At 32.5% G+C, this 22,261-nt stretch overlaps 3 protein-coding genes across 4 annotated transcripts; all 3 read right to left on the bottom strand.

Annotated features, from left to right (window-relative positions):
• Positions 1–215: 215 nt before the first annotated feature.
• LOC137836671 (probable galactinol--sucrose galactosyltransferase 5) lies at positions 216–4,731 on the bottom strand. The gene is made up of 5 exons (XM_068645360.1): positions 4,199–4,731; positions 2,830–3,567; positions 1,914–2,091; positions 1,186–1,553; positions 216–980 (listed from the first exon to the last, which is right to left on the bottom strand). Exons 1-5 carry the CDS (start codon positions 4,721–4,723, stop codon positions 420–422), a joined length of 2,370 nt encoding a protein of 789 aa, XP_068501461.1. The 5' UTR covers positions 4,724–4,731; the 3' UTR covers positions 216–419.
• A 2,430-nt stretch (positions 4,732–7,161) lies between these two features.
• Positions 7,162–13,758, bottom strand: LOC137836670 (glycosyltransferase BC10). Its single transcript, XM_068645359.1, has 11 exons — positions 12,863–13,758; positions 11,762–11,875; positions 10,535–10,635; positions 10,249–10,320; positions 9,896–9,977; positions 9,696–9,776; positions 9,287–9,325; positions 9,017–9,082; positions 8,524–8,673; positions 7,608–7,736; positions 7,162–7,476 (listed from the first exon to the last, which is right to left on the bottom strand). Exons 1-11 carry the CDS (start codon positions 13,097–13,099, stop codon positions 7,456–7,458), a joined length of 1,092 nt encoding a protein of 363 aa, XP_068501460.1. The 5' UTR covers positions 13,100–13,758; the 3' UTR covers positions 7,162–7,455.
• Positions 13,759–15,548: 1,790 nt separating this feature from the next.
• LOC137836664 (uncharacterized) lies at positions 15,549–21,821 on the bottom strand. Of its 2 annotated transcripts, none has more exons than XM_068645345.1 (7): positions 21,525–21,821; positions 18,781–18,884; positions 18,425–18,516; positions 18,129–18,228; positions 17,182–18,040; positions 16,954–17,087; positions 15,549–16,446 (listed from the first exon to the last, which is right to left on the bottom strand). In XM_068645345.1, exons 2-7 carry the CDS (start codon positions 18,870–18,872, stop codon positions 15,600–15,602), a joined length of 2,124 nt encoding a protein of 707 aa, XP_068501446.1. In that variant the 5' UTR covers positions 18,873–18,884; positions 21,525–21,821; the 3' UTR covers positions 15,549–15,599. The 2 variants fall into 2 exon arrangements, with proteins under 2 accessions (XP_068501446.1, XP_068501445.1); XM_068645344.1 differs by having other exon boundaries at positions 21,566–21,818.
• Between the last annotated feature and the right edge of the window lie 440 nt (positions 21,822–22,261).

The following is a 22,261-nucleotide window of genomic DNA, read 5'->3' as shown; positions in this document are numbered from 1 at the left end:
GTTAAACATATTATAGTGTGTGAATTTTTTTTACACAATTACTAAATCATGTGTTTCTAGCTACCACATCATTAAACGTGTTTGGCTGTTATGGTCAAACTCTTTAAAGATCTCAAAACACAAGATTGGATGATAGTTAAAACTTATTCAATAATGGCAAATCACTGATCATTGAAAGATAAGGAGCACAATTGAGAGATAAGGAGCAAAAAAAGTACTTGAAAGAGAAACAATGGTATTATAATCAAGAGAAATTGACATTAATTGGATACACAAGAAACTTGATATTGACTAAATTATCAGACCAATCTATTGTTTCCCTCAGCATGGAGGAGAAAATTCTAATAAGAGGGATAAAAGGCCCCTTGACATTATTCACTGTGGACAATAATTCAAAAAATAAAAGATCACTCCCTAGTTCAGAATGCAAACTGAACAGTGGACAATTTTGAAGACGGCCATGGCACTTGAATTTTGACCATGGACCCTTCATATTCAAAATCAACTTCTTTCCCATCAATTCTACAAGTGTTAGGTCTCTCTGAAGCATAGACCCTCATCTCCCCAGTGCCTCTTACTCCAACATCCACCAGATTTTGAGCCTCATCAAAGGTCAAGGACTGGACTGCTGCTCCAGTGTTCAGCATATTCACCAAACCAATTGGAGCAAACTTCACAGACTTGCCAGACAAGACAGTCATAGGGGAAACTGTTATTAGCTCGAAATTGAATGGCTCTAAGGAAATCTCTTCACTATCAGAAGGTGCTGAGAGCACGAGTTTCTTGGATTGGCTGAAATACAAGGCAAAAAGCTCCACCCCTTCAATGGAAATTGGGTTGTTTCCACTATCCCACTCAATGTCTTTTGGATTGGTCTTGGTTGATACCTTGTGAGAAAACTCAGCAGCACATTTATTGGACCTAGTCTCCCGGAACCAGCCTCCTCCTTGGCAGTTAAACACCCCAAGAACTCCAGTGTACTGTATCAAAAGTATTTGTTTCAGTATTTGTATTTAGCATCATTTGAACATCAAATAATTAATTGCATACAATTAGCTTTCTCTCACTATAGGATAAGATAGTTTCTGCATAAATAAGGCTTGCCAATGCCATAACAATGCATAAGATTGGGATTTGCAAAGGAAAGAATGAACTGAACAATGAGATCTGAGGAGGGTAGTTGACCTTGTTGAGGTTCCATATTTTGAGCATTGTTTTGCCATCATGGAGAGGGTCAGCAAAGAGACAGTCCCGGGTTGGGAGTGCATAGTGCTCACACCTGAGGATGGACCCATCAGGCAAGACCAGGGTCTTTAGCAGCTCAAAGTTGTGGTTCCCAACTGTGTCACTGATGTAAATGGGGCCACCAGATATGGCTCTTGAAGCTGCATGGAAAGCAGCACAAGGGTGAGTAGACTGGAACATATCCCAATCTGGCTGGATGAAGTTGCCCATCCACAAGCTGTTGTAGGCACAATGCACCATGTGACATCCTTGCAGCCAATATGTACCATTTGGATCACCATAAGGGTCAGTGCACCAGAAATCATCCCCTGATTCAATCCAAGTCATAAACACACATCAGATCAATGGAACATAACTCCAAATAGTAAAACTACTGCCAGAAGGTTCCTCTCTATGCAAAGGTATAAGGAGCATCATTGTACACAACACATCCTTATCCTTACATTTTATTTGAACACATGACCAATCTATCATTTCATAAGAACTCACCATCTAATTCCAAATAGTGAAAAGGACAAAGCTTAGATGCAATTCCTTGAGAGTGTTGTTTTTTCACTTAGAATTGAAGTTTCAACAGCAAATATTTCTAAGAACGTAGAGAAGTGATTCCTAAGTTTTGTCCTAATAATATAGTTAATTTTATGTTATGTTGTGTACATTTCACTTACCAACACGACCAAGGGATATTGCTTCAGTTCCCAGCAACATGAAATCGTTGCAATGCTCCATGCTGGCAATCACACCGTTTCCCTTGAAATGCTTTCTCACTGAAGCTGTGAGAGCTTTGTAGTATGCTTTTGCCATATCCACTCGTCCTCCATATTTCTCACACACCATTTCAAGCAACTGTTTCACAAACAGTACATCACAACTCGGAATCCATACAGAAACAAAGAAAGAAATCAAAGCTTAACCAAAAGTTCATCTTGGTAATTTGCATTTCACAAGAAACAAAATTGCATTTTAAATATGTTAAATGGGTAAAAAGTGACCAAAATTAAGTTTTTTATTAGAAAAGAGTAATTTTTAAAAATAGAAAATAAAAAAAAAGGTTGGAAATTGGACAACGAACCATGAGACTCAGACACTCTTAGTAGATTATACACCGTAAAACAAGTATCGATAAAATTTCCAATTTAAAAATAATATATTTATTGAATTTCTGACAATTATAGAAAGATTTTAATATAATTTTAAAAAGAAAAAATACATTAATTTTTTAATAAATTAAATTTATAAATACATTAATTTTTTAATAAGTTAAATTTATTGAATAAATTTTTATTTTGATCATAAAAATAAAAGTGTAGTGAAATATGTAATTTAAAAATAATATATTTATTGGATTTCTAGAGAATTCTAATATAATTTAAAAAAAAATACGTTTTAAAAAGTTAAATTTATTGTATAATTTTTTTTATTTTGATTATAAAAATAAAAAAATTATTTTAAACCAGTAGAAAATATTTTTTTGCTATAAAAAGAAATGCTCTGAAATATATTTATAGACATAAAATCTTTATTGTCAAGTCAGTGTCTATGTTTGTCGTGTCAATCTCTATGTTTGTGAAGAAAGGGACTTACGTGGATGACATCTACTTTGACCCCATCAATCCCAGCACGCTCCAGATGCGCGTGAAGCCCCTCGTACATCTCCGCCACCGTCTCCGGCGGCACCACCCCGACTCCGTTCTCCAGTATCTTATCCACGGCGAGATCCTCCATCGTCATCTTCAACCCCTCCGACAGCTCCGGCCTCTCCACCACCGCCTCCGCCATCCCCGCCGCCCCGGGCCTGACTCCTCCCCAGTAGCCGCAGAGCGCGTGCCACACGTAAACATACTCCACCGTCTCAAACGCCTCCTTCAACTCCCTCACAAACCCACCCAACCCTTCACCTTTCTTGTAATCCCTGAACTTGTAATTCTCCTCGTAACTCATCAACCGGCACGGCATCTGTTCTCCGGCCACCGTCTGGTTCATCCCCTCCTTCTCCGGTTCCGCGTCATGGCTGATGCACTGCCACCCGTCGTCGATCAGCACGAACCCCGGTGGACAACCGCCGTCGACCAGCCCCTTCACGCCCTTCTTCACGCCGTCAGGGTGCACCGTCAGGTAAAACGCGTCCCACGTGCACCAACCGAACTTCTCCACGATTCCTGGAACGGTTTTCTCTTCTAGAAGGTTGAAGCTTCCCAGGTGCGCCCTCACCACGCGCGTAGCTTCCTTCACCACCGTGAAGGGGTTATCCCCTGCATGCACGTACACCACACTCTCGTACGACGACCCTTTCACGCGCCTCGACCCACTCTCCACGCACACCTTTCCAAAATCCAATTAATCATATTAATTACAAAAATTATAATATTTTTGAAGAATTCAATATTAAAATTCAATGTTTTTAAATTTATAAATTCTAAATCTTAAACCATAAGCCTCCCCCATGACTTATTTAAAATGATAAAAATTTATTTTTCTAATTTTTAGAGACAACTCAAAATGTATTTTTAATTTGATATTTTGCAATATATTTGTGAATTTAAATTTTCAAAACACTTTTATGAATTTTTAAATCTTTTTTCACATAATATATTTTTGGATGTTGTTTTACAGAATTGTTTGTTTTCCAAGTATATTTTAGAATAAAATACAAAAATCTATCTCATACTATATTTTTTAATTTTGTATTTTAGAATTTCTTTTCTAAAATAAAATTCTTGTTTTTCAAGTATATTTTAAAATTTTATTTTCAAAATACAAAAATCTATCTCAGATCTTCTTTTTTTAATTCCAAATTTTTATTTAAAAAATAAAAGACAATTTTGAAAATTCAATGTATTTTTAATTTCAAATTCTTTTTCCCAAATAAAAGATAATTTTAAAAATTAAAAAAAAATCATTAGGGGTGCAGAAAGCAATTATCTCATAGTGTTCATGCAAATTTAAAAGTTACCGAAATATTGTCATCTGAACCGGGTTGGAGGGAGGCACGAAAAGGGCCTTCAACAATGGGAAGAAAAAGAACATAAGGCCGGTCTGAACCGGGTTCAAGCATCAGAAACTGAGTTTCCGTTTCAAGATCACCACCGTTGCAACCGGTCCAGAGAGTGGTCCACCAAACCTTGAACCGGAAGATGGAGGAAAAGTTGATATTTTTCAGTTGCCCTAAGGGTGCCACATGGCGAGAATCTGCAGAAGAAGCTCTAAAACCTAGAAAACAACCTGTGGTGTGAGTGTCGTAGGTGCATGGAGTTAAGGTTATGTTTTGGGGCACTTGAGAAAGAAGAACATGGCCCTTAACTTGTAGGGTTGAGTTGGAAATGGTGAAAGGTGAAGGGTTGAAGCCATTAACATGCTTTGTGATGGAAGAAGATGAAGCTTTGTTCAAGCTTGGAGCCATAGTGAAAGATGAGAAATTTAGAATGGAAGAAGAAACACAGTGTGTTAGAGTTTGATTTGATGAAGTTAGAAAGAACATGTATTTATAGAGATGCCATGAACATGAAGGTGTGGTCCAAAATATGTATTAATTATTAATTGTCTTTTTCTTTATTAATTAGTCTTAAAAAAATGTTAAACTACAGGATTGTATATTTTTTTTATGTCTTATTTTTTTTTTTTTAACAAATATACATAGATAATGCATCATTATTTATTTTAATAAAGAGAATTATAATCACAGTATTTTAAAGACAATTGTGTAGGTAAAAAACAAATATCTCTTTATTAATTGATATTATATATATATATATATATATAATAATAGAAATTTTAAAACATTTTAAAACTCAATTATCTAATAATTATTGGAAAATATTGGTCATTATTATTGAAGATCAAGAACATTCAAATCAATAAGATTTCCTGAGAATTTGTGCCTGATTGTTCTTAACGAAATACTTTCTGCAAATACCACAAACAAACAAAAATAAAAAAAAAAACCCAAAAATAGACAATTTTTCTTTTTTTCATGATTTTTTTTCTAATTTATATTTTGTGGAATTCAACAGAGGAAATATTTTGAAAAAAATTATTCAAATTTATGAATTAGAAAAAAATATTTTATATTATTTTAAAAAATTAAATTATATGGTCCAAGTAGGGTCTTCATTTTTTTCAATTTATTTTATTTATGTAAGTCTTTGGAACTTTCTTTTTCTAATATTTTATACGAGACTCTAAATTGTAGGCAAAATTTGTGGGAAGACTTGCACCGACAATTGCCACGTGTACACAGCATGGTAAACCGACATTAATAAAATAAATAAAATAGCAAAATACAGTGACGTGTGTGTGTGGAGAGTTCACAATTTTTTAAATTTGGATTAATTCATACTATAATATTTTTCTTTCTACTAATTAATATATACTGTTGAAAGGAGTATAATAAGTATTATTGATATTAAGAATTAAATTTATATTTTGATAATGAGCAAAATAAAGGATTAAATTAAATATTATTGAGGAAACAATTATATATAAGTTTTGCTCAAATTTAAAATGCATATAAATTTTTTTATAACTCATCATAATATGAATTTAAAATGCATTTATGTATTCAACTAAAATCATGTTAATCCAATAAATCATAAATTATGAGGCGAATCACTTAAATATGCATCTAAAATAAAGTTGTGGAATTAATTTATGCATAATTTATGATAATATCTTTATTTGTGAAGATTTTGACCAAGAAAAATCAAAAGGACACGTGGCAATGGGAATGAGAGGTTAGTTTGTGACCGTTGGAATAAGTTAAGAACAGTTGGGACACGTGTCATTTGGGTATTTGGATAAGATAAGACAGTTGTGGATTTTGAATGTCGGTGGAAAAAGGGTACCTAAATTGAAGACTAAAGACAATGATGCTTACCATTGAAATAATATTTTATTAGAAATTGAAAATATATTAAAAAATTAAATATAAAAATAAATATTAAAAAAGAAAAGAATTTGATACTTGTCCTTGAAAGAGGCTACAATAATATTTGGCAGATAAAGCCTTAAATAGCGTGTTCCTTTTTTATTATTCTACTGAGTGTGAAACGTGGCATGGAGTAGTTGAAGGCATATTTTTTAATCTTTTTAATTTTATTTGAAGGTATATTTTTTTAACTTTTTTAATTATATTTTTATTTTTTGTTGAAGGTATCTTACTAAATGACACCTTGCATATATTCTTAAGGGTTGGCTTGTATTGATGGAAACGGTGACCAACTCAAAAAACAAAGAAAAATGCTTCTAACACCTCCCTTTTTTGAACTTGCACCTCCACTATTAGCGAAATGAATGCATTGTCTCATTTGCTTTTTCCTTATTGCACCCCACCACTACTCTCACCACCACTATAAAAGAAGAAGAGATGGAGGATAGAAAAAGAAAAGCAAAACATGATTTGCTCCAAAACATATTTTATGTGTTCTGAAAATTTCATTCTACTGAAAAGTTTGTTATATTGAATTTTTTGTTACATAAGCTTATTTTAGAATATATTTGATGTGTTAAAATTCTATTTTAAAAATCTTATATTATTTCATAAATGTGTTCCAAAATACGTTTCATAAGTTTATTTTGGAATCCAAAAATCACTTCAAAGAAAGGTAAATTAGTCATTTTAAAAATTATGGGTGCATGTTCATATTGAGGGGTGCAGAAAGAATTTGTCAGAAACTAGAGAGAGTTGTTAATTCTTCACTTACCTGGTCAACAACTACTTTCAAGATTAGACTATTTCTTCTTGTAATGTGTCACTCCATAATTTGAAAAAAATAAAATATTATAGTATTATTATATTTTGGATTAGGTTTTAATATTGGGTGTTGAATGAACTTTTTGGATTGTTCATTCAGAAAATAATATGTTTATTTAATGGAAAACATACAAATGTGTTATATTGAGAATAAATGAGAAAAAAAATAGAAATTACAAATAAATAAATAGAAGATAAAGAAGTAGATATACGTGTAAGATATAATATAATACAATACAATAGGACCGTGACCATCACTTAAGAAATAGAAAGTAAAAATATTTGGTCAAAAAGAAATTAAAAAAAAAGCAGATACATGACTAATGCATTTATTTAAAAATTAAAAGTATGAAAATTATAAAACACAAATAAAAAAAATTATTCTTTTTCTCCCTCTTATTTGTTTTGCTAAGTGTATTTTTGGCTTGTATCAGTTTCTGGCATTGAGCACTTTCTTCTCTTCATGGAACTCTCTCAACAGACTGTGAAATTAACAAAACCAGAAAAATGACTTGCAAAACTTGAATAAAAGAAACTCAAAAAGACCCTTCAAAAAATGTTTGAAAGTTAACTATAACACTTGAAGAAAACCATGAAATGTACATAAACTTACCAAATCAAGAAGCCTTAAAGCAGCAGTCCGAGTAAATTTTCTTGCAAAAAGGAAGCAAGTTGAAGCTTTACCCTTGCTACTGCACCATTCTCTTCTGTATTCGGTTTCGTAATAAATGTTATCTACTTCCTGAAAACAAATCATCAAACTTGAACACATTTTCTTTCATGGAAGTAGAGTTAATGCACTTTATATGTTTGTCTCAGACTGAGACCGTAGTAATGTACAGTTCAATGATCAACTTTTCTGAGATTTATTGCATATTCAGCTCTTTACCATATCAACAACCTGATAATCATTAAATAGTAACTAAATTTAGAGACAACAAATAATTAGTTACTATATTGGCTAAATTAGATACTAATTTAGAGATTAAAAAATTATTAATATCTAATGTGATTTTTATTATTAATAAAATATTATAAAATTGTTTCTAAATTGGTATCTAAATTAACTACCAAAGTTTTAACTACTAATATTTTATATTCTAAATTAGTTTCGAAAAGACTAATAGAGATTAATTTAAAACATAACTAGTAGTTAAAACCTTAGTAACTAATAGGTAGATACTAATCTAGAAACTACTTTAGATGCCAATAATTTTTTAGTTTATAAAATGGTCTCTAATTTAGTCAATATAGTAACTAATTATTTTGGTCTTTAAAATTAGTTTAAATCCAATAAATATTTTTTGAATCAGACACTCTACCTATACATGTCCTACGAGTGTCGATGTCCGATGTGTGTGTCCGACACAGACACGCTATTTAAGAGGAATGTCCAAGCCTCATAGTTAGAGATAAAAACATTGAGTGTTTTTGGCTGCTCAAGCAATCACTGTTTAAGATGCATGAAAGTGATCATGAATGGAAGTAGATTCAAAAGGGAGATTTTGCAATGGCAGTAAAGATGAAACCTTAATAAATTTTAGAAGCATAGGCGTAGCATCTGAGTACTTGTAAGTCACTGGATGCCATCCCCGGCGCTCATGATCCTTGGAGTTGGAAATATCCCAAGAAGTATGTGTCAATGATCTTCGTGTGATTTCTGCTTCAAGGTCCTTTTGCTGGATTTGGGAAAGCAAACACTCAAATAAGTAGATTGGAACCAACACAGTGATCACATTAAAATACTTGTAATGAAAGAAAAGCCTTGTCATAGTTTAACATAGAACTCAAAAACATCAACTTCTTTAATCATTTGTATCTTAGTGTGATTCATTTTATTCAACTTCAATAAATGCAGCAATGTCAATTTGTAATCAATTCACTTTTTGAAACATCTAGAAATGCAGCAATGTAAATATACAGTTTTGCTGTCACTCAAATCATACAAATACAGACCCAAAATTAGTTTCTCCTAGACAGACACAAAAAAGAGTGCAGGTGGGAAAAGAAAAGGATCCTTACAGCCAGTAATGTCTGAACATAGTGTTCATCTGGTATACAGTTATGGACCTTAGATGTGTCAGCAGGCTACATGAAGGAAGAAATTATAATTAGATGTTTTTAGTTCATATAATTTACTAGAAACTAATTGGCATCACATATCAGTTCACAATCAAATGTTGAATTACTTCATGAGCAGAAAATGATTTCAATAAAGAAAACAGAGGACTGATTGAAGCTAATATAGTAAAAAAATGAACATCTTTAAATAATTTCATGTAGAGAACTTACAATGTAATGATCCCTCCAAAATTCTGGTAGTGGTTTTTTCTGCATTATTAAATACATAGGTAAGAGAAATGAAGAAGAAACAGATAATGCTGTGAGCATTAAAGAGACAAGAAAGATGAGTGGCTTAAAAACTAAAAAGAAGATCCATCATCACCACAACATGCATGCAAAGCCGGCAATGAGTTTATAATGTTTAATGGATCAAGAATGTGAGGAAACCTGACAGGTGAAAAAAAAAACAAAAGGGTAGAACAGACATACTCCCTACAACTCTCACTGTCAAAATTGGCACATTTTCTTAGGTCCTTATTGATGTGTAAGTTTCTTTGTATAAGAGTCCAACATTTCAAAGAAATTATGCGATACCAATCATAAAAGACAGAATATAATGGACCGTGTCGCCGATTACCTTGCAATATTTTTGAAACATTGGAAATACAGTTTCATCTTCCACTACAACCTTGGCATGCTTTCTGGTAAGAACAGCCCACTGCAGAAGAATATATAAATAACACAGGAAAAAGAAGGTATCATTAGGTAATGCATATCATGTATTTTAAGTTTCGGAATGAACTTACAGCAAACTAAGAGCTAACATTAGACCTTTACCTGAGATCCTTTCCTCCAGTTATAGACAGGAATAACAGGATCCATTTTTGGATTATAGCGGCCTTCTTTCGTGTCAGCAAAGCTGTTCATATTTTAATGCAAAAAAACAAATTAGTTGGGGGCAAATAAATTACCAAGCTTAACAAAAAGTACCCCTTTTAGCAAATTTAAACTCTCAAAATGTGTTGTATGAAGAATTGTAGTTTCACAACAATAGTGTCACTAACTTCACTTAGTGGTGTAATTTAAAATGAAAATTGAGATTTCAGTTTTATGTCATGGAATGAGAAAAATTTAAAGGGGTAACATTACAGACCAATCTGCAGAAGTATAAGGCAAGTGTGTATCCTCACCTGTCGACAAAACTAGTTGATGCTGACATGATGTAGTCATACGTATAGGTGAAGTTGTATAAAGGTATACAGCTGAAAAGAAATCAATCAACTGAAATATAGTAAGGTGCTAGGCTCAAGCATAGAGAAACATCAATGGCATTTATTCTATCAAATAATTAAGCAAACTGAAGAAAACCACACTTTCAAAACCAAGTGCTGAGTAGTTAGAGTGTAAGTCCAGAAAGTGATAGGCAAAAGTATAAGGATTAAAACTGTGTAGCTGTTAACAAATTTATACCCTCACCTATCAGAGAGGAAAACAAAGCGGTCATTTAAAGGATCACTTAGCGCGTGTCTAAGTAAAACGCGCTCGGCCTCTATCATGCTTGCTTCTCCCCACTCCACCTGGAAATAGATCCACATGTACTAAATAAATACCATGAAGCTAAATGGAATTGCCCCATTTTGGCACTATTTTGTGACAAATTTTAGACAGTATAGTAGAATTGAATACAATAATTCAATGTTTACTTTTAGAGAAACAACTTAAAACAGGAGATACCTCAGTTTTTTCAGACAAAATGGGATTGCAACTTTGCAACAACTACTTTCTGACAAATTACTTGCATACAATTTGGTAAAATTGAATAAAATAATTCAAATTTCACTTTTAGACAAACAAGTTAAAACATGAGTTAGACTGAATATTCATTGATACTTGGAAGTTTGTGATAAGAGCTATATTCAATCAGGTTTATATATAAACAAATACATAACCATGATCTGGGTGTAGTGTAGCACAGAAAATGCAACATTCAAATCAAAATATTCAATATAATTCTAGATGGCACAGGTGCAGAAACTCCTACAAAGAGTAAAGGAAGTCAGTCTTTTAGGATTCAACTGTTAGCCAGCAAGGAATATACGTTTCCCAAATTTGTTAAGTTAAAAAAATGCACTTAATTGCAACTATAGAATGGTCGTGTTCAATCTTTGTAGTTGGGAGCAATAAGTTTAACTACTTAAAAAACTCACAACAATCATTCTTATTAGGCATCTTAATCATCAATCATCTCCCTAAAAGAAAATAATTAGTATACACTTCTAAACAAAGAACATTACTAAGAATACCTATAACTACAGATCAAGGAAATTTAATTCTATCAGGGAATTACTTCTTTTTATCAAAGAGAGGACCTTTAACTTCCATAATTTTCAATAAATTTCTTAATTTCTTTCCAACGATACCCTTATTATTTTGGTATTCTTTTTACATATAAAATCACTCAGAATAACTAATATTCTCTCTGCAATAAAGTGTAGTTTCTATCCATAGAACAATTAGCCTAGCATAGAAAATAGTTGGAACAAACTTGAATTCACAAAAAGAACTGTTTACAGCATAAGCAGTGGGTAAGTTACCCCAAGTCAACTGTAATCCCTTATCAATATGAACACCACATAACAGATCACAAGGAAAGTGGATTTATAAACAAAAATTGATTCTGTTGAAACAAAAAAGAAGACTAACCTGTACACTATTATTAACTTGTCGATTCAAAAAATAAGGTGATCTAGTTGTTGCCTTGTTGAGAAGAAACCCTGGTCTGCAGTGAACAAAAATTGAGAATTTTCCATCGCCTCCCTGAAGAAATGCACAAATGTTTCTGTAGTAAACAAAAAGCACTCTATGGAATAAAAGCAATGTTGATCACCCATTGCTTTTCAAAACATGTAAAGGAAGATTGACAAATTCACATCTACTATGAACACTTATAAATCAGGAGGGTCTATTAGCATCTTCAATGCAAACTAGCACTAATGTTGAAATGTTGGTATGACCAGAAAGGAGAATAACCAGCACTACTTCTACTAGCAGTGCATTCAAGAAACACCAACAGAATACCATGAACAAAGCATCTTCCAATAAAAATCAGCTAGCAATTCAAAGTGTCTCAAGCTCTAAATTGGACAAAAATAAAAATAGATTCTATTGAATCATTAAGACATTAAACTAACTACAATTGATGTACCTCACTTTAGCCTCTAAGCCTCCTATCACTTAAAAGCTCTACCCCCTTCCTACAAAGATTGGAATTTAAATTCTTTACACTATACATTATCAACAAATAAGAAATCATCATGTGTATTATTTTTAACTAGTTATTATAAAAATCAACATACTCTTTATGGGCATGCTATGTGGAAAGAAAAAAGGATATAAGTCATTCAATTTAATTAGGATTTTTAAACCTCAAAATTATATATTTTTATTTTAAGGAGAAGGCCACAATTATAAGTTCTAAATGTAAGCAAAACTTGTTGTTTTCCCAAAATTTGGGATTATCTTGTTATGGAATGACAAATACTTACTTATAGCAATTTCAATCCAAGACACAACCATGTAAAAACATTTCACATCGTTATTATTACAAAAAATATAGAGAAATATAGAAATAACTAAACTTTGTGATGCAAAGCTGTGTTAATAATGATATCAAATAACTAAACTCATTCGTGCTGATCTAACTGAAAAATATCAAACTTGTCAGCTGTAAAATAATGACCAATAAAAGTAGTTGCCCTATTTATTTTCATGATACAGAGATCAATAAAAGAGAAAAGAAAGTACCCTAAAGAATGCATCCCAAACTATTTCCAAAGGTAGCCTGTTCCGTGCAATGAAGAGAAACGCAATCTTGGGGCTCTGAACCTCAGGCTTAGAAACAAAATGGCGTTGCAATGAAACCAACCCCACAACATGATTGTAACGTGTCTGCATAAACAAGAAACTCCCCAAGCAAAACACCACAAAGATCAAAGCAAAAAGCTTCTTCTTCCACCTGTGCTGAACAACCTTACGCTTCATATTCTGAATATGCTCACCCCTTTTATCAGCTAAAACTGACCCACCATTTCAAACTCGTTCAGCAGCTGAATCACATCCTAAAAAACGAAACTTTGGCCTTCACTTGGACCTTGCAGGACTCAAAACAAGAAGATCCCACCAGATCCATGGCAACCCAATAATCACAAAACCCAGAAAGGAAAAACTTTACCAAGCTCGTGGAAAAAGGAAAAACCTACACTGACCCAGAAATCAATCCAAAGCAACTAACAGTGGTAAAAAAGAAAGCAAGGTGCTTGTGAGGTTATGAGCAAAAAGCTTATAGATTTTCTCTCCTGAGAATTGTTACTTGGAAATGAAACTGAGAAATGAAGAAGACTTAGAGAGAGAGTAATGAAGTGTGTGTTAAGACTTAAGAGTGAAAAGTTTGTTGGTTAATGGTTATCAATAATTTGGGTATGAAAAAGTGAAGAGTGTCTCTTGTGCTTGTGTTGTAAAGTTGCTACTTCTTTTTGAAGTTGCGTGTGAATCTGGAGAACAGAATACTATGATTGGGATTTGAGAGTTCTGTAAATAAAGAACACACAAAACCAAAACTCTTTTTCTGTAATGTTGAAGCCTTTCAGTTTCTGTTTCTTTTTTTGGTTTTCAAGGAATGCAAGAAGAACGATTTTGCTACTATGGTAAACACATTGGTTAAGAAATTAATATTATATTTTTTTTTAAATCATTAAATGTGTTAAATGAATTAAAAATATTTAAACTGTTCAATTAGAGAGTGACATGCATAGTCACTTTATATACTTTTATAGTAAGATTTCTAATTGATAATAAGTATTGTAATTATAGTAACATGATTTCTAATTGATTATTAGTGTGAAGAAATTTATTTTAATATTTTTTTAAGTGCTTGATTGGATGTAATAAAAAAAATTCAATATGCTTTTTAAGATAATTATCATAAAAATAGAAAAGTATATAATTTATAACTCTACGAATATAAAAATTGCATGTACATATATTATTTCTTATGTTTTAATATTAATTTACATTTCATATACTTTTAAGTATAACACATTATTATTTATGAAAAATAATAATACTTGATATATTAATTATGCATGACAAACTTTTTATTTAAGACTTCGGACTACCCTAATGTAAATAAATACTTGTTTTTATATACACAAAAATATTTTAAACTCGTGTGTTTTAATTAATCCTCAACTTTAATTTTATTATAATCATTCTTTTAAAAATGATAATTTTTTTAAATAAACTTTTTTTGAGTTTTATATTAACAATAGTTATAACAAAAACAACAAATAATAATTTAATGAAAATTATTTTACTCATAATAATAATTTATGATGTGTTCACAATGTCAAAAAACATTGAAATTAGGTGTTAGATGGATAATTACAGCACACCAAATGGGTTGTTTGTACCCAAATAATGATGCCAAATTTGATGCAGTGTCATTGATAAGATATATAGTCATGAGTACTATTTAACATATTCCATGTGCATGTGATAACAAACTAACAATTATTTTATTTTTATTTTTTACATTTCAAGGGTGTAACGAAGTCTTTTTTCATAAGGTTAAATGTGTTTATCCCCTATTTAAATAAGTAAAAAAAAATTAAAGAAATTTTTTTGTTTTATTATTTGTTTATTTATTTATTTTATTTGATCTTATCATTAGAAAAAAAATATAATTTCATGTTTAATTAGTGTCTTTCAATATTAAAATTTAAATATTATCAACTTTTTATCATCAATTATATAAAATTAAATTATCATTTCAATTTTTAATAACTTATAAATTAATTATTTATTAAAATATTTCAAATTATAATATTTTTTATTATATATAATACAATAATATAGCTTTTAAAATATAAGTCATTGAATATTTTCAATTTTTACCAATATCCTAAAGTTTTTTAAAATAATATAGCTTTTCAAATTATTCAGAACTATTATAACTTGTATTTTTGCTTTACATTACAAATTTTAAAAGCTCTAATCAATTTTTTTAATTAATAAAAATTACACAATTATCACCAAAAATTACACAATAACAATTTTTTGTTATTAGAAAAAAAGTCTATTATTTGCTATTTTATTCTGAATCATTCTGACTCATTTGAATGCAGATGAATCACTGTACAATATTGCCTCATTTCTTAGCACGTGTATATGTGATGTGACAAGCAAATAAATGCTTTACTTGAGCTCTTGTAGCTGCTTTTGTTTGGTGAAATCACTTCAAATAAGAATGGATCATGAATCATTTTCACGCATTAGCCATCAATTTCAAGACCAGGATCCAAAATACTGGAGTCATCACTTAACTGTTTCTCCTTCCCTGACATCCAAAAATGCCTTATTGGCCTAATTATAAATAATTACTTGCAGAGAAGAATGGTGTTCATCATTGAAGATGAAAACATAAAAAGCAAGATAATAAAATTCTCACGTGAATTGCTTGTCTGGCTAAGTAACAGTAGATATGTCAACATGGATGAAATAAAATGTGAATACACAGTGCCCAGCTTGGTAGGTGAACAACACCTACGTAGAGGTAAGTAGCACTGTTCCAAGCCCAAAGGGATTCCACCCAGTTCCAGTAATCACCAACATTAATACCATAAAAATCTTCAAATGCACCTTTAAGTAAAACAAATGCAACCGGAGGAAACAGAACAAAACCTAAAGCAATATTACAAGAGGCTCTTAGTAAGGTTCTCCAGCTCTTAGCTTGAATATCAAGCTTCAATGGTCTTGCCAATAGACAAATTGGGACAATAAGTAAAGCCCCAATTTCTGCAGTAGCGAAGTTGATGACGGACATGAGAGACAAACCGATGAATGTCGTTGATATAGTTACAGACTTTAAGCTGGTCCACCTGTTTTTCTCAGGTTGAGATGCAGCTGCTTCGAAAATTGGACAACCCGATATGAAGAATAAAATCAGCAAGCTAAAAGCTGATGCAAAACCCCACAATATAAAGTTCATCGTTGGGGTGGTATTGGGTAGTTGACATAAGAAAAATGGGAGTAAGGAGACAACAACACCCCATAAATGAAAGATCAAAACCTTTCTAGCCGAATTCAACCATTTCCAAGATTTGTGGTTGGCATCAACTCCTAAGGTGGATGGGTTTTGGGGAGTGGAACTACTAGCATTGGAATGGAGATATGCTGCAACTATTGGAAGTGGTGCCACAAGTAATGCAAATGGAATCATGTAAACTCCAACCGACACAAACTTACCAGGAGATGTCAAGAGATACAAAAAAAATGACTGGTGAAACTTCTCAAGAAGGTTGTTTATTGAGCGTATGACTCCTTCAATTAACCTGCAATGAGTGCGAAACATTTTGTTACGGGGATGAAACAAAGAGAAAGATCTTCTGATATTGTACTTTATAACATACATGAGCAGTGATACACAAGTTCATAAAATGTTAGCGAATATTATTCCACAGAATTAAAGCTTAGCATGTAATGAGAATTCAAGATTTTCCTTCGTTTAACAATTTGTGAAAATACATTTTTGGAGTTTCTTCAACTTTCCCAGCCTTTATATAACAATTTGTGAAAATACATCATGTTATATCTAATGACAAAAACTGAACCGAACCTTCAAATAACTATCCAGAACTTTTTTTTCTTAGGTTTCAAAAACATAAACATTATTGTACAGTTTCATTATTGTAAACGGCAAACATAAACATGTCATTGCATATAATTTAAAATTAAAAAATTGTGAGACTTTTACAATAATTCCATTGATAGCCAGTCATTTATTTGATGTTTGATTTTCAAAATAGTTATACAAAGCAACTCGTAAGAATGGCACATACCTTCCCCCACGAAGTATGAATTCGTTACGCCTGATCACTTTAGTAAGAGAAACTTTAGGTGAAATTTCCAGAGTGATTGCATCAACTTGATAATCACGGAAGGCACCATGAGGGCCAGTGGGAACACCCAAACCCTGAGAGGAATAATATACAGATAAAGAATATTATGAAGTGGTCACAGGGAATATCATAACATACACCTTTTAGACAGGGGAAAAAATAAAACACCTGGTAATACAATGAACTTGCCAGTGTAGCAGCACCTTCTACATACTCAGAAGCAGGAATACCAAACTTCCACTGAGGATTTAAGCTTCTAGCAATTTTTCCCAAGGATTCAAATATAATACCCACAGTATTGAGCCACCATGAGTCAAGAAGAGACCACATCTTCTTCACTTTAATCCGCAATCCTTGTTTGTGAACTGCCAGATAATTTACGATATTGATAAGATCAAGGTTTGGCATCTGGCCGTTGGATGCTTCTGCATAAATATTAAGACTGTCTTCATACTGGTTACCTTGCTCTGCAACCTTAATTACAAGAGCTGCTGCCATAGTTCCTGCACGTCTAAAATCACCATTTAACTTTCCATCCAAATAAAGACCCTGTCCAAGTTCATCAAAAGTGCTGCTCTCATTACATGTTTCACTAGTAACTATATCAACTTTGTGGAAAACAGGGGCCTGATATTCTCTTAGCCAAGAAGCCACTGCAGAATATTCCCCATATTGTGAATCAGCCACAAACCAAATAATATCCTTTGCCAGCCAAGTAGCATGCGAAAGCAGCGAGAACACTGAGTAAGCAATACCCAAGGACACAGCCTCACCCAAACCAACTTTGTTTGGATTGTAAGGCGTCACCAAGACAATAGCTTCCTTTCCATCCCCACGTGGTGCCCTAATAATTCCAACAGTGTTGACTCCAAACGAAGAACAAGTTCCATTTTTGGAGATTATACCTGAATCAGGACTGGTAAAGAAGTGTAGCGGATGAAATTGACTGAATTGAGGGTAAAACTTGTGGAAAGTAACTTCAGCATCCAAAGCTGACATATACTGAGCAATAAGTTTTTGACTTTCACTGTATTAAAACATAACAATAAATTATTTCTTTTTTTCCTTGTGAAGTTGTATAAAGTCTCTTATGATAACAGGAAGAAAAGAGTTACATTGGGGAGGCCATGGATCTGAGCTCCAGATCAGTTAAGTCCTTGATGAATTTATTTGCGTCTGAGACATGGTGAGTAGAGAGCATGTTGTTTGCAGAACCTGCAGAACCAGGTAAAAATTAGAATTAGCGAATTGTAGAGGAAAAGGTATGCCATGTGTTTGTTTCTCTATTTGCAAGCATTTAGGTTCAGACAGAGAAGTATTATGTCAGTTAGTGCTTCTGGCCAAATTTCCATTTGAGGCTGCACAAATGGAAATATAAAGAAGCATGAAGTCAATTGAGAATTGAAATGACCTGGCATGAGAGCATTCTCGGAAATGTAGGTGTTCTTGGCAAGGACAGGGAGAAGGAGAAGAGCCACCACCCCTGCTAGGAAACAAACCAAGCTGGAAAGAACAAAGTTTTATTAAACTCAAATCACTCAACATAATAATAACAACAACAATAATAATAATGTTAACTAGTGTCTTTAGAGCACTGATTAAAAAACCAAAAGCACAATTAAAAGTGTTATTAATGCACCTCCTGCATCATTTCCAATGCCTCCCAATGTGATTTTCAGTAAAAAAAAAACAATTCTTGATTTCTTAATAGTGTTACCCTCACGAAAATAATAGTAGCAGTATTAGCAACAGCATCAGCAGTAATACCTGACAATGTTGCTGTGGGAGATGAGAAAGATCCCTAAGCGTACAATTGGGCGCACTCTTGGTTTTGCACTACTGTTCTCGTTGGCACCCATGTCTTCCCTCTTCTGATCCACAAAACACAATTAGACAGTCAATATAACATAACATGCCTAACTCCAAGCACATATGGTTCAGGGCTAAAAAGTCTACGAGATATAAAGTTCTATCTACAAAAAAGCCCATGTGACCTGGGCCAACCCACGGACCAGATTATCACTGTTATACCCACAATCCCTATCCTATTTACAATTTCTCCTGTCATTGTGTGTCTCCTACATACTATGTTTTTGCCCTACTATATTTCATGTATCACTATGCCTTAGACCACATAGGAGGCTCTATTTCATCCATGATGGCGAGAAGTGATGATTGATGAGACGTCAAAATTATAAATACATGGTAGTTTGTTTCTCTTCTGCCACTAAAATCTGTCTTTGGAAACAGATGGATCTTTAATACTGAAGTGGGGCCTAACAACAGGTGGGTCAATTAAAACCCTGTTTGTAATAGTTACAATAATAGAATTAAAAAATGAATCTCATATAATCAAAATATCTAAATTATATATGGAACACTAGTATGGATGACAAAAAATCAAGGTACGAGGCCACTGTTGTATTCTCAAATATGTTTGGTATTAGTATATATTAATCTTTGATTTTTGGTCAAAAACATCTTAGATTCGTACAAAAATGAAAAAACAATTGATATTCTTATGATTTTTGGCTGAGAAATACCTAAGTTTACCAAAAATATAATAAAACTGAAAAAAAAAAACTTAGATTGCAGGAAAATGAATGTCAGACATAATAATGACAATATAGAACATTTTCTTCCCTTTCATAATTCTTTCTTCTATGCCTTCTCACTTCTTTAGGTGGGGTGATTAACTAATGGACTTGACAGCCCACGTCCACTGATCTGCTAGGCCTTTGTTTTTTAAGCTCTTTAATTATCAAAGTCTTATTCCTAGCCTGACTTCAAGTTTATACCACTCTGTGACAGTAACATTTTCCAAATCATATGCAAATGACATTTACTAAAGTAGATACTATATAGAGAGAGTAGACTTCTGCTGTAACCATTATATCCTATACATACTGCAATCACCACGTGCTCTATGCATACATAGTACAGGGAGTACATTTATAGAGTTCCTTTTTCTATGGTATATCATTTTCCAGGGTCATCGTGAGGACTTCATATGTAGCGTTCAATTTTCAGATTTCCATTCATGGAGTTTCGAGAATAGGAGAGGGTGAAGAAAAAAGGAAGGCTTTGGACCAGTAATTTAACCAGCTACCTCTGCAACTGTAAGGGTTTTGAAATTGAAAGGAATGAAAACAATTAGGAGTTTTCTACAGACTATAGCTGGTTCTTATAGAGACAACTACATATGCCATATTTCGCAGGATGTACTTTAGAGACAGTTATGGGTCATTGTACAACAAAAGAAACCTTGATAATTCAACATATATATGGGTTTCAATTTCTTCCTGAATTAATTTCATAACAACAAAACAATATTCAGCCAAAGTATAAAATCTACCTTGTGTAGATGTATTAAAGGATGTGGTTTAAGAAGCATGTGCTGAATGTCTATATTAGATAATGTGGATTCATTAGGAATATTACAATTTTACGATTGAAAATAAATTATGGAGATATGGATAAATTAGGAGTGTTATATCTGTCCAGATTTGTAGGATCAAGTTATAAATCTCAATCAGATCAGATTTACTTCCTAGAAATATATCTGTTATTCTGCTTCCTTATTTGTGGGAGATTTGTTACCAGTTAATGTGTCATTTATTTTCCTTTTTTAAAGCAGATTTGATCCAACTGAACTCTTTCAGTGAGTTAATAAAGCTCCACTTTGCACTGTCTTCACCTTCACAAGGAAGCAGTAGATCACTTGGATATCCTCTAAAAAGATTGAGATTGAATATAACTGCGCATGTAGAAAGATGATTTCTATAGGGACAACTAAAATGCTTGTAATAAATCAGTTCTAATTTCTTCAAGCACTCTTACTTTCCTAATTTTAATAGCCTCCCCTAGTTCCTTCAATAACAACACCACCAAGCAGGTAGAGATAAACTGGAAACAAATCTAAAAGGTAACCTTCATACATAGAACATAAAATCGTTGACTCTAGGATGCTCTTCATTATTGACTAATGCCCGGTATGTATTTCCTCTATGTATGAAGCATCAAACTGATGAATTACAAGCAAAATTGAACACTGTTTTACAAAAATCACCTTCATATAGTTACTTACAGCATGGCCATAATAAAACCAGTTTGCGTGTGTGTTTCTTTCCAAATATCATTTTATTCTTATAAATAACAAGCAAAATTGATGTATGAAGCATCAAACTGATGAATTACAAGCAAAATTTAACAGTTACAAAAATCACCCTCATGTTGTTACTCACAGCATGGCCATAATAAAATCAGTTTGCGTGTGTGTTTCTTTCCAAATTTCATTTGATTTTTATAAATAACATCATGATGTATGCAATATCAAGATCGCAAGTAAGCTCGTAAACTCGGACGAGTTCACGTTCTCACACCCTCGAACCTTGTTAACTTAGAATCTTTTTCAGTAGCTCGAATGAACTCGAGCAAACTCGAGTGAAATCGCGAGTTTAAAGTCGATTCAACGAACTCGGTTGGACACTACAAAACGCAAAAATTAACACCTGAATATTTGCTTCTAGGTCACGATTTATGCAGAACGCACCTGCGGAAGTGCTCACTGGTTCTTCTTCTCTCTTCCAATTTTTTGTCCGTCTAGGTTGTTGATGCTGCGTTCTCCTATCGTCACGTTCAGATCCGTGTTGGTGCCCTTCTCAGGTCGTTTTGCGTTTCCACATTCTCCTCTGCGATCTCACTGCTCTCTGCTTTCTCTTCTCTTTCTCGCCATTTCTTAGACAGAGCTACAAATTAATGTTTTAGTGTTTTTTTTTTCTCCTCTTTTGCTATTTTCCAACAACTTTTTTTTTTTGTAAAACATAATAATTATAAAAGTATAATAATATTAGAAAAATATAAAAAAAAAATTATTGAAAAAGGACATATAATATAATCAACTAAAAATAATAATAATATAGTAAAAAGTATAAACAAATATTTATAGAATAATTTATCACGGATATTTTAATATAATTTTTGAATTATTATATTATTTATAAATGTTCTAATATAAGTTTTTTAAGTTTAACAACTTTGTTCATGAGATTTGTATATACTAATATAAGGGGTTTTGATGAGAAAAATAGCAAATGAGTGAAGAGGTTCAGGAGTTATAAGCAGCACTTTTTGGTAAATTAGCATGGAAGTTAGAGCAATTAGGATCCGAAATTGATATTTCGTAACACATTTTCAAATTTGGTATTTCAAATTTGGTTTCCACAATACATTTTCAAATTTGGTATTT

The sequence above is a fragment of the Phaseolus vulgaris genome, chromosome 4 (genome assembly GCF_000499845.2).
Source record: "Phaseolus vulgaris cultivar G19833 chromosome 4, P. vulgaris v2.0, whole genome shotgun sequence".
In the NCBI taxonomy this organism is placed as follows: domain Eukaryota; kingdom Viridiplantae; phylum Streptophyta; class Magnoliopsida; order Fabales; family Fabaceae; genus Phaseolus; species Phaseolus vulgaris.
The sequence above is the reverse complement of the archived record's forward strand: the minus strand, read 5'-3'. Positions and strand labels throughout refer to the sequence as shown.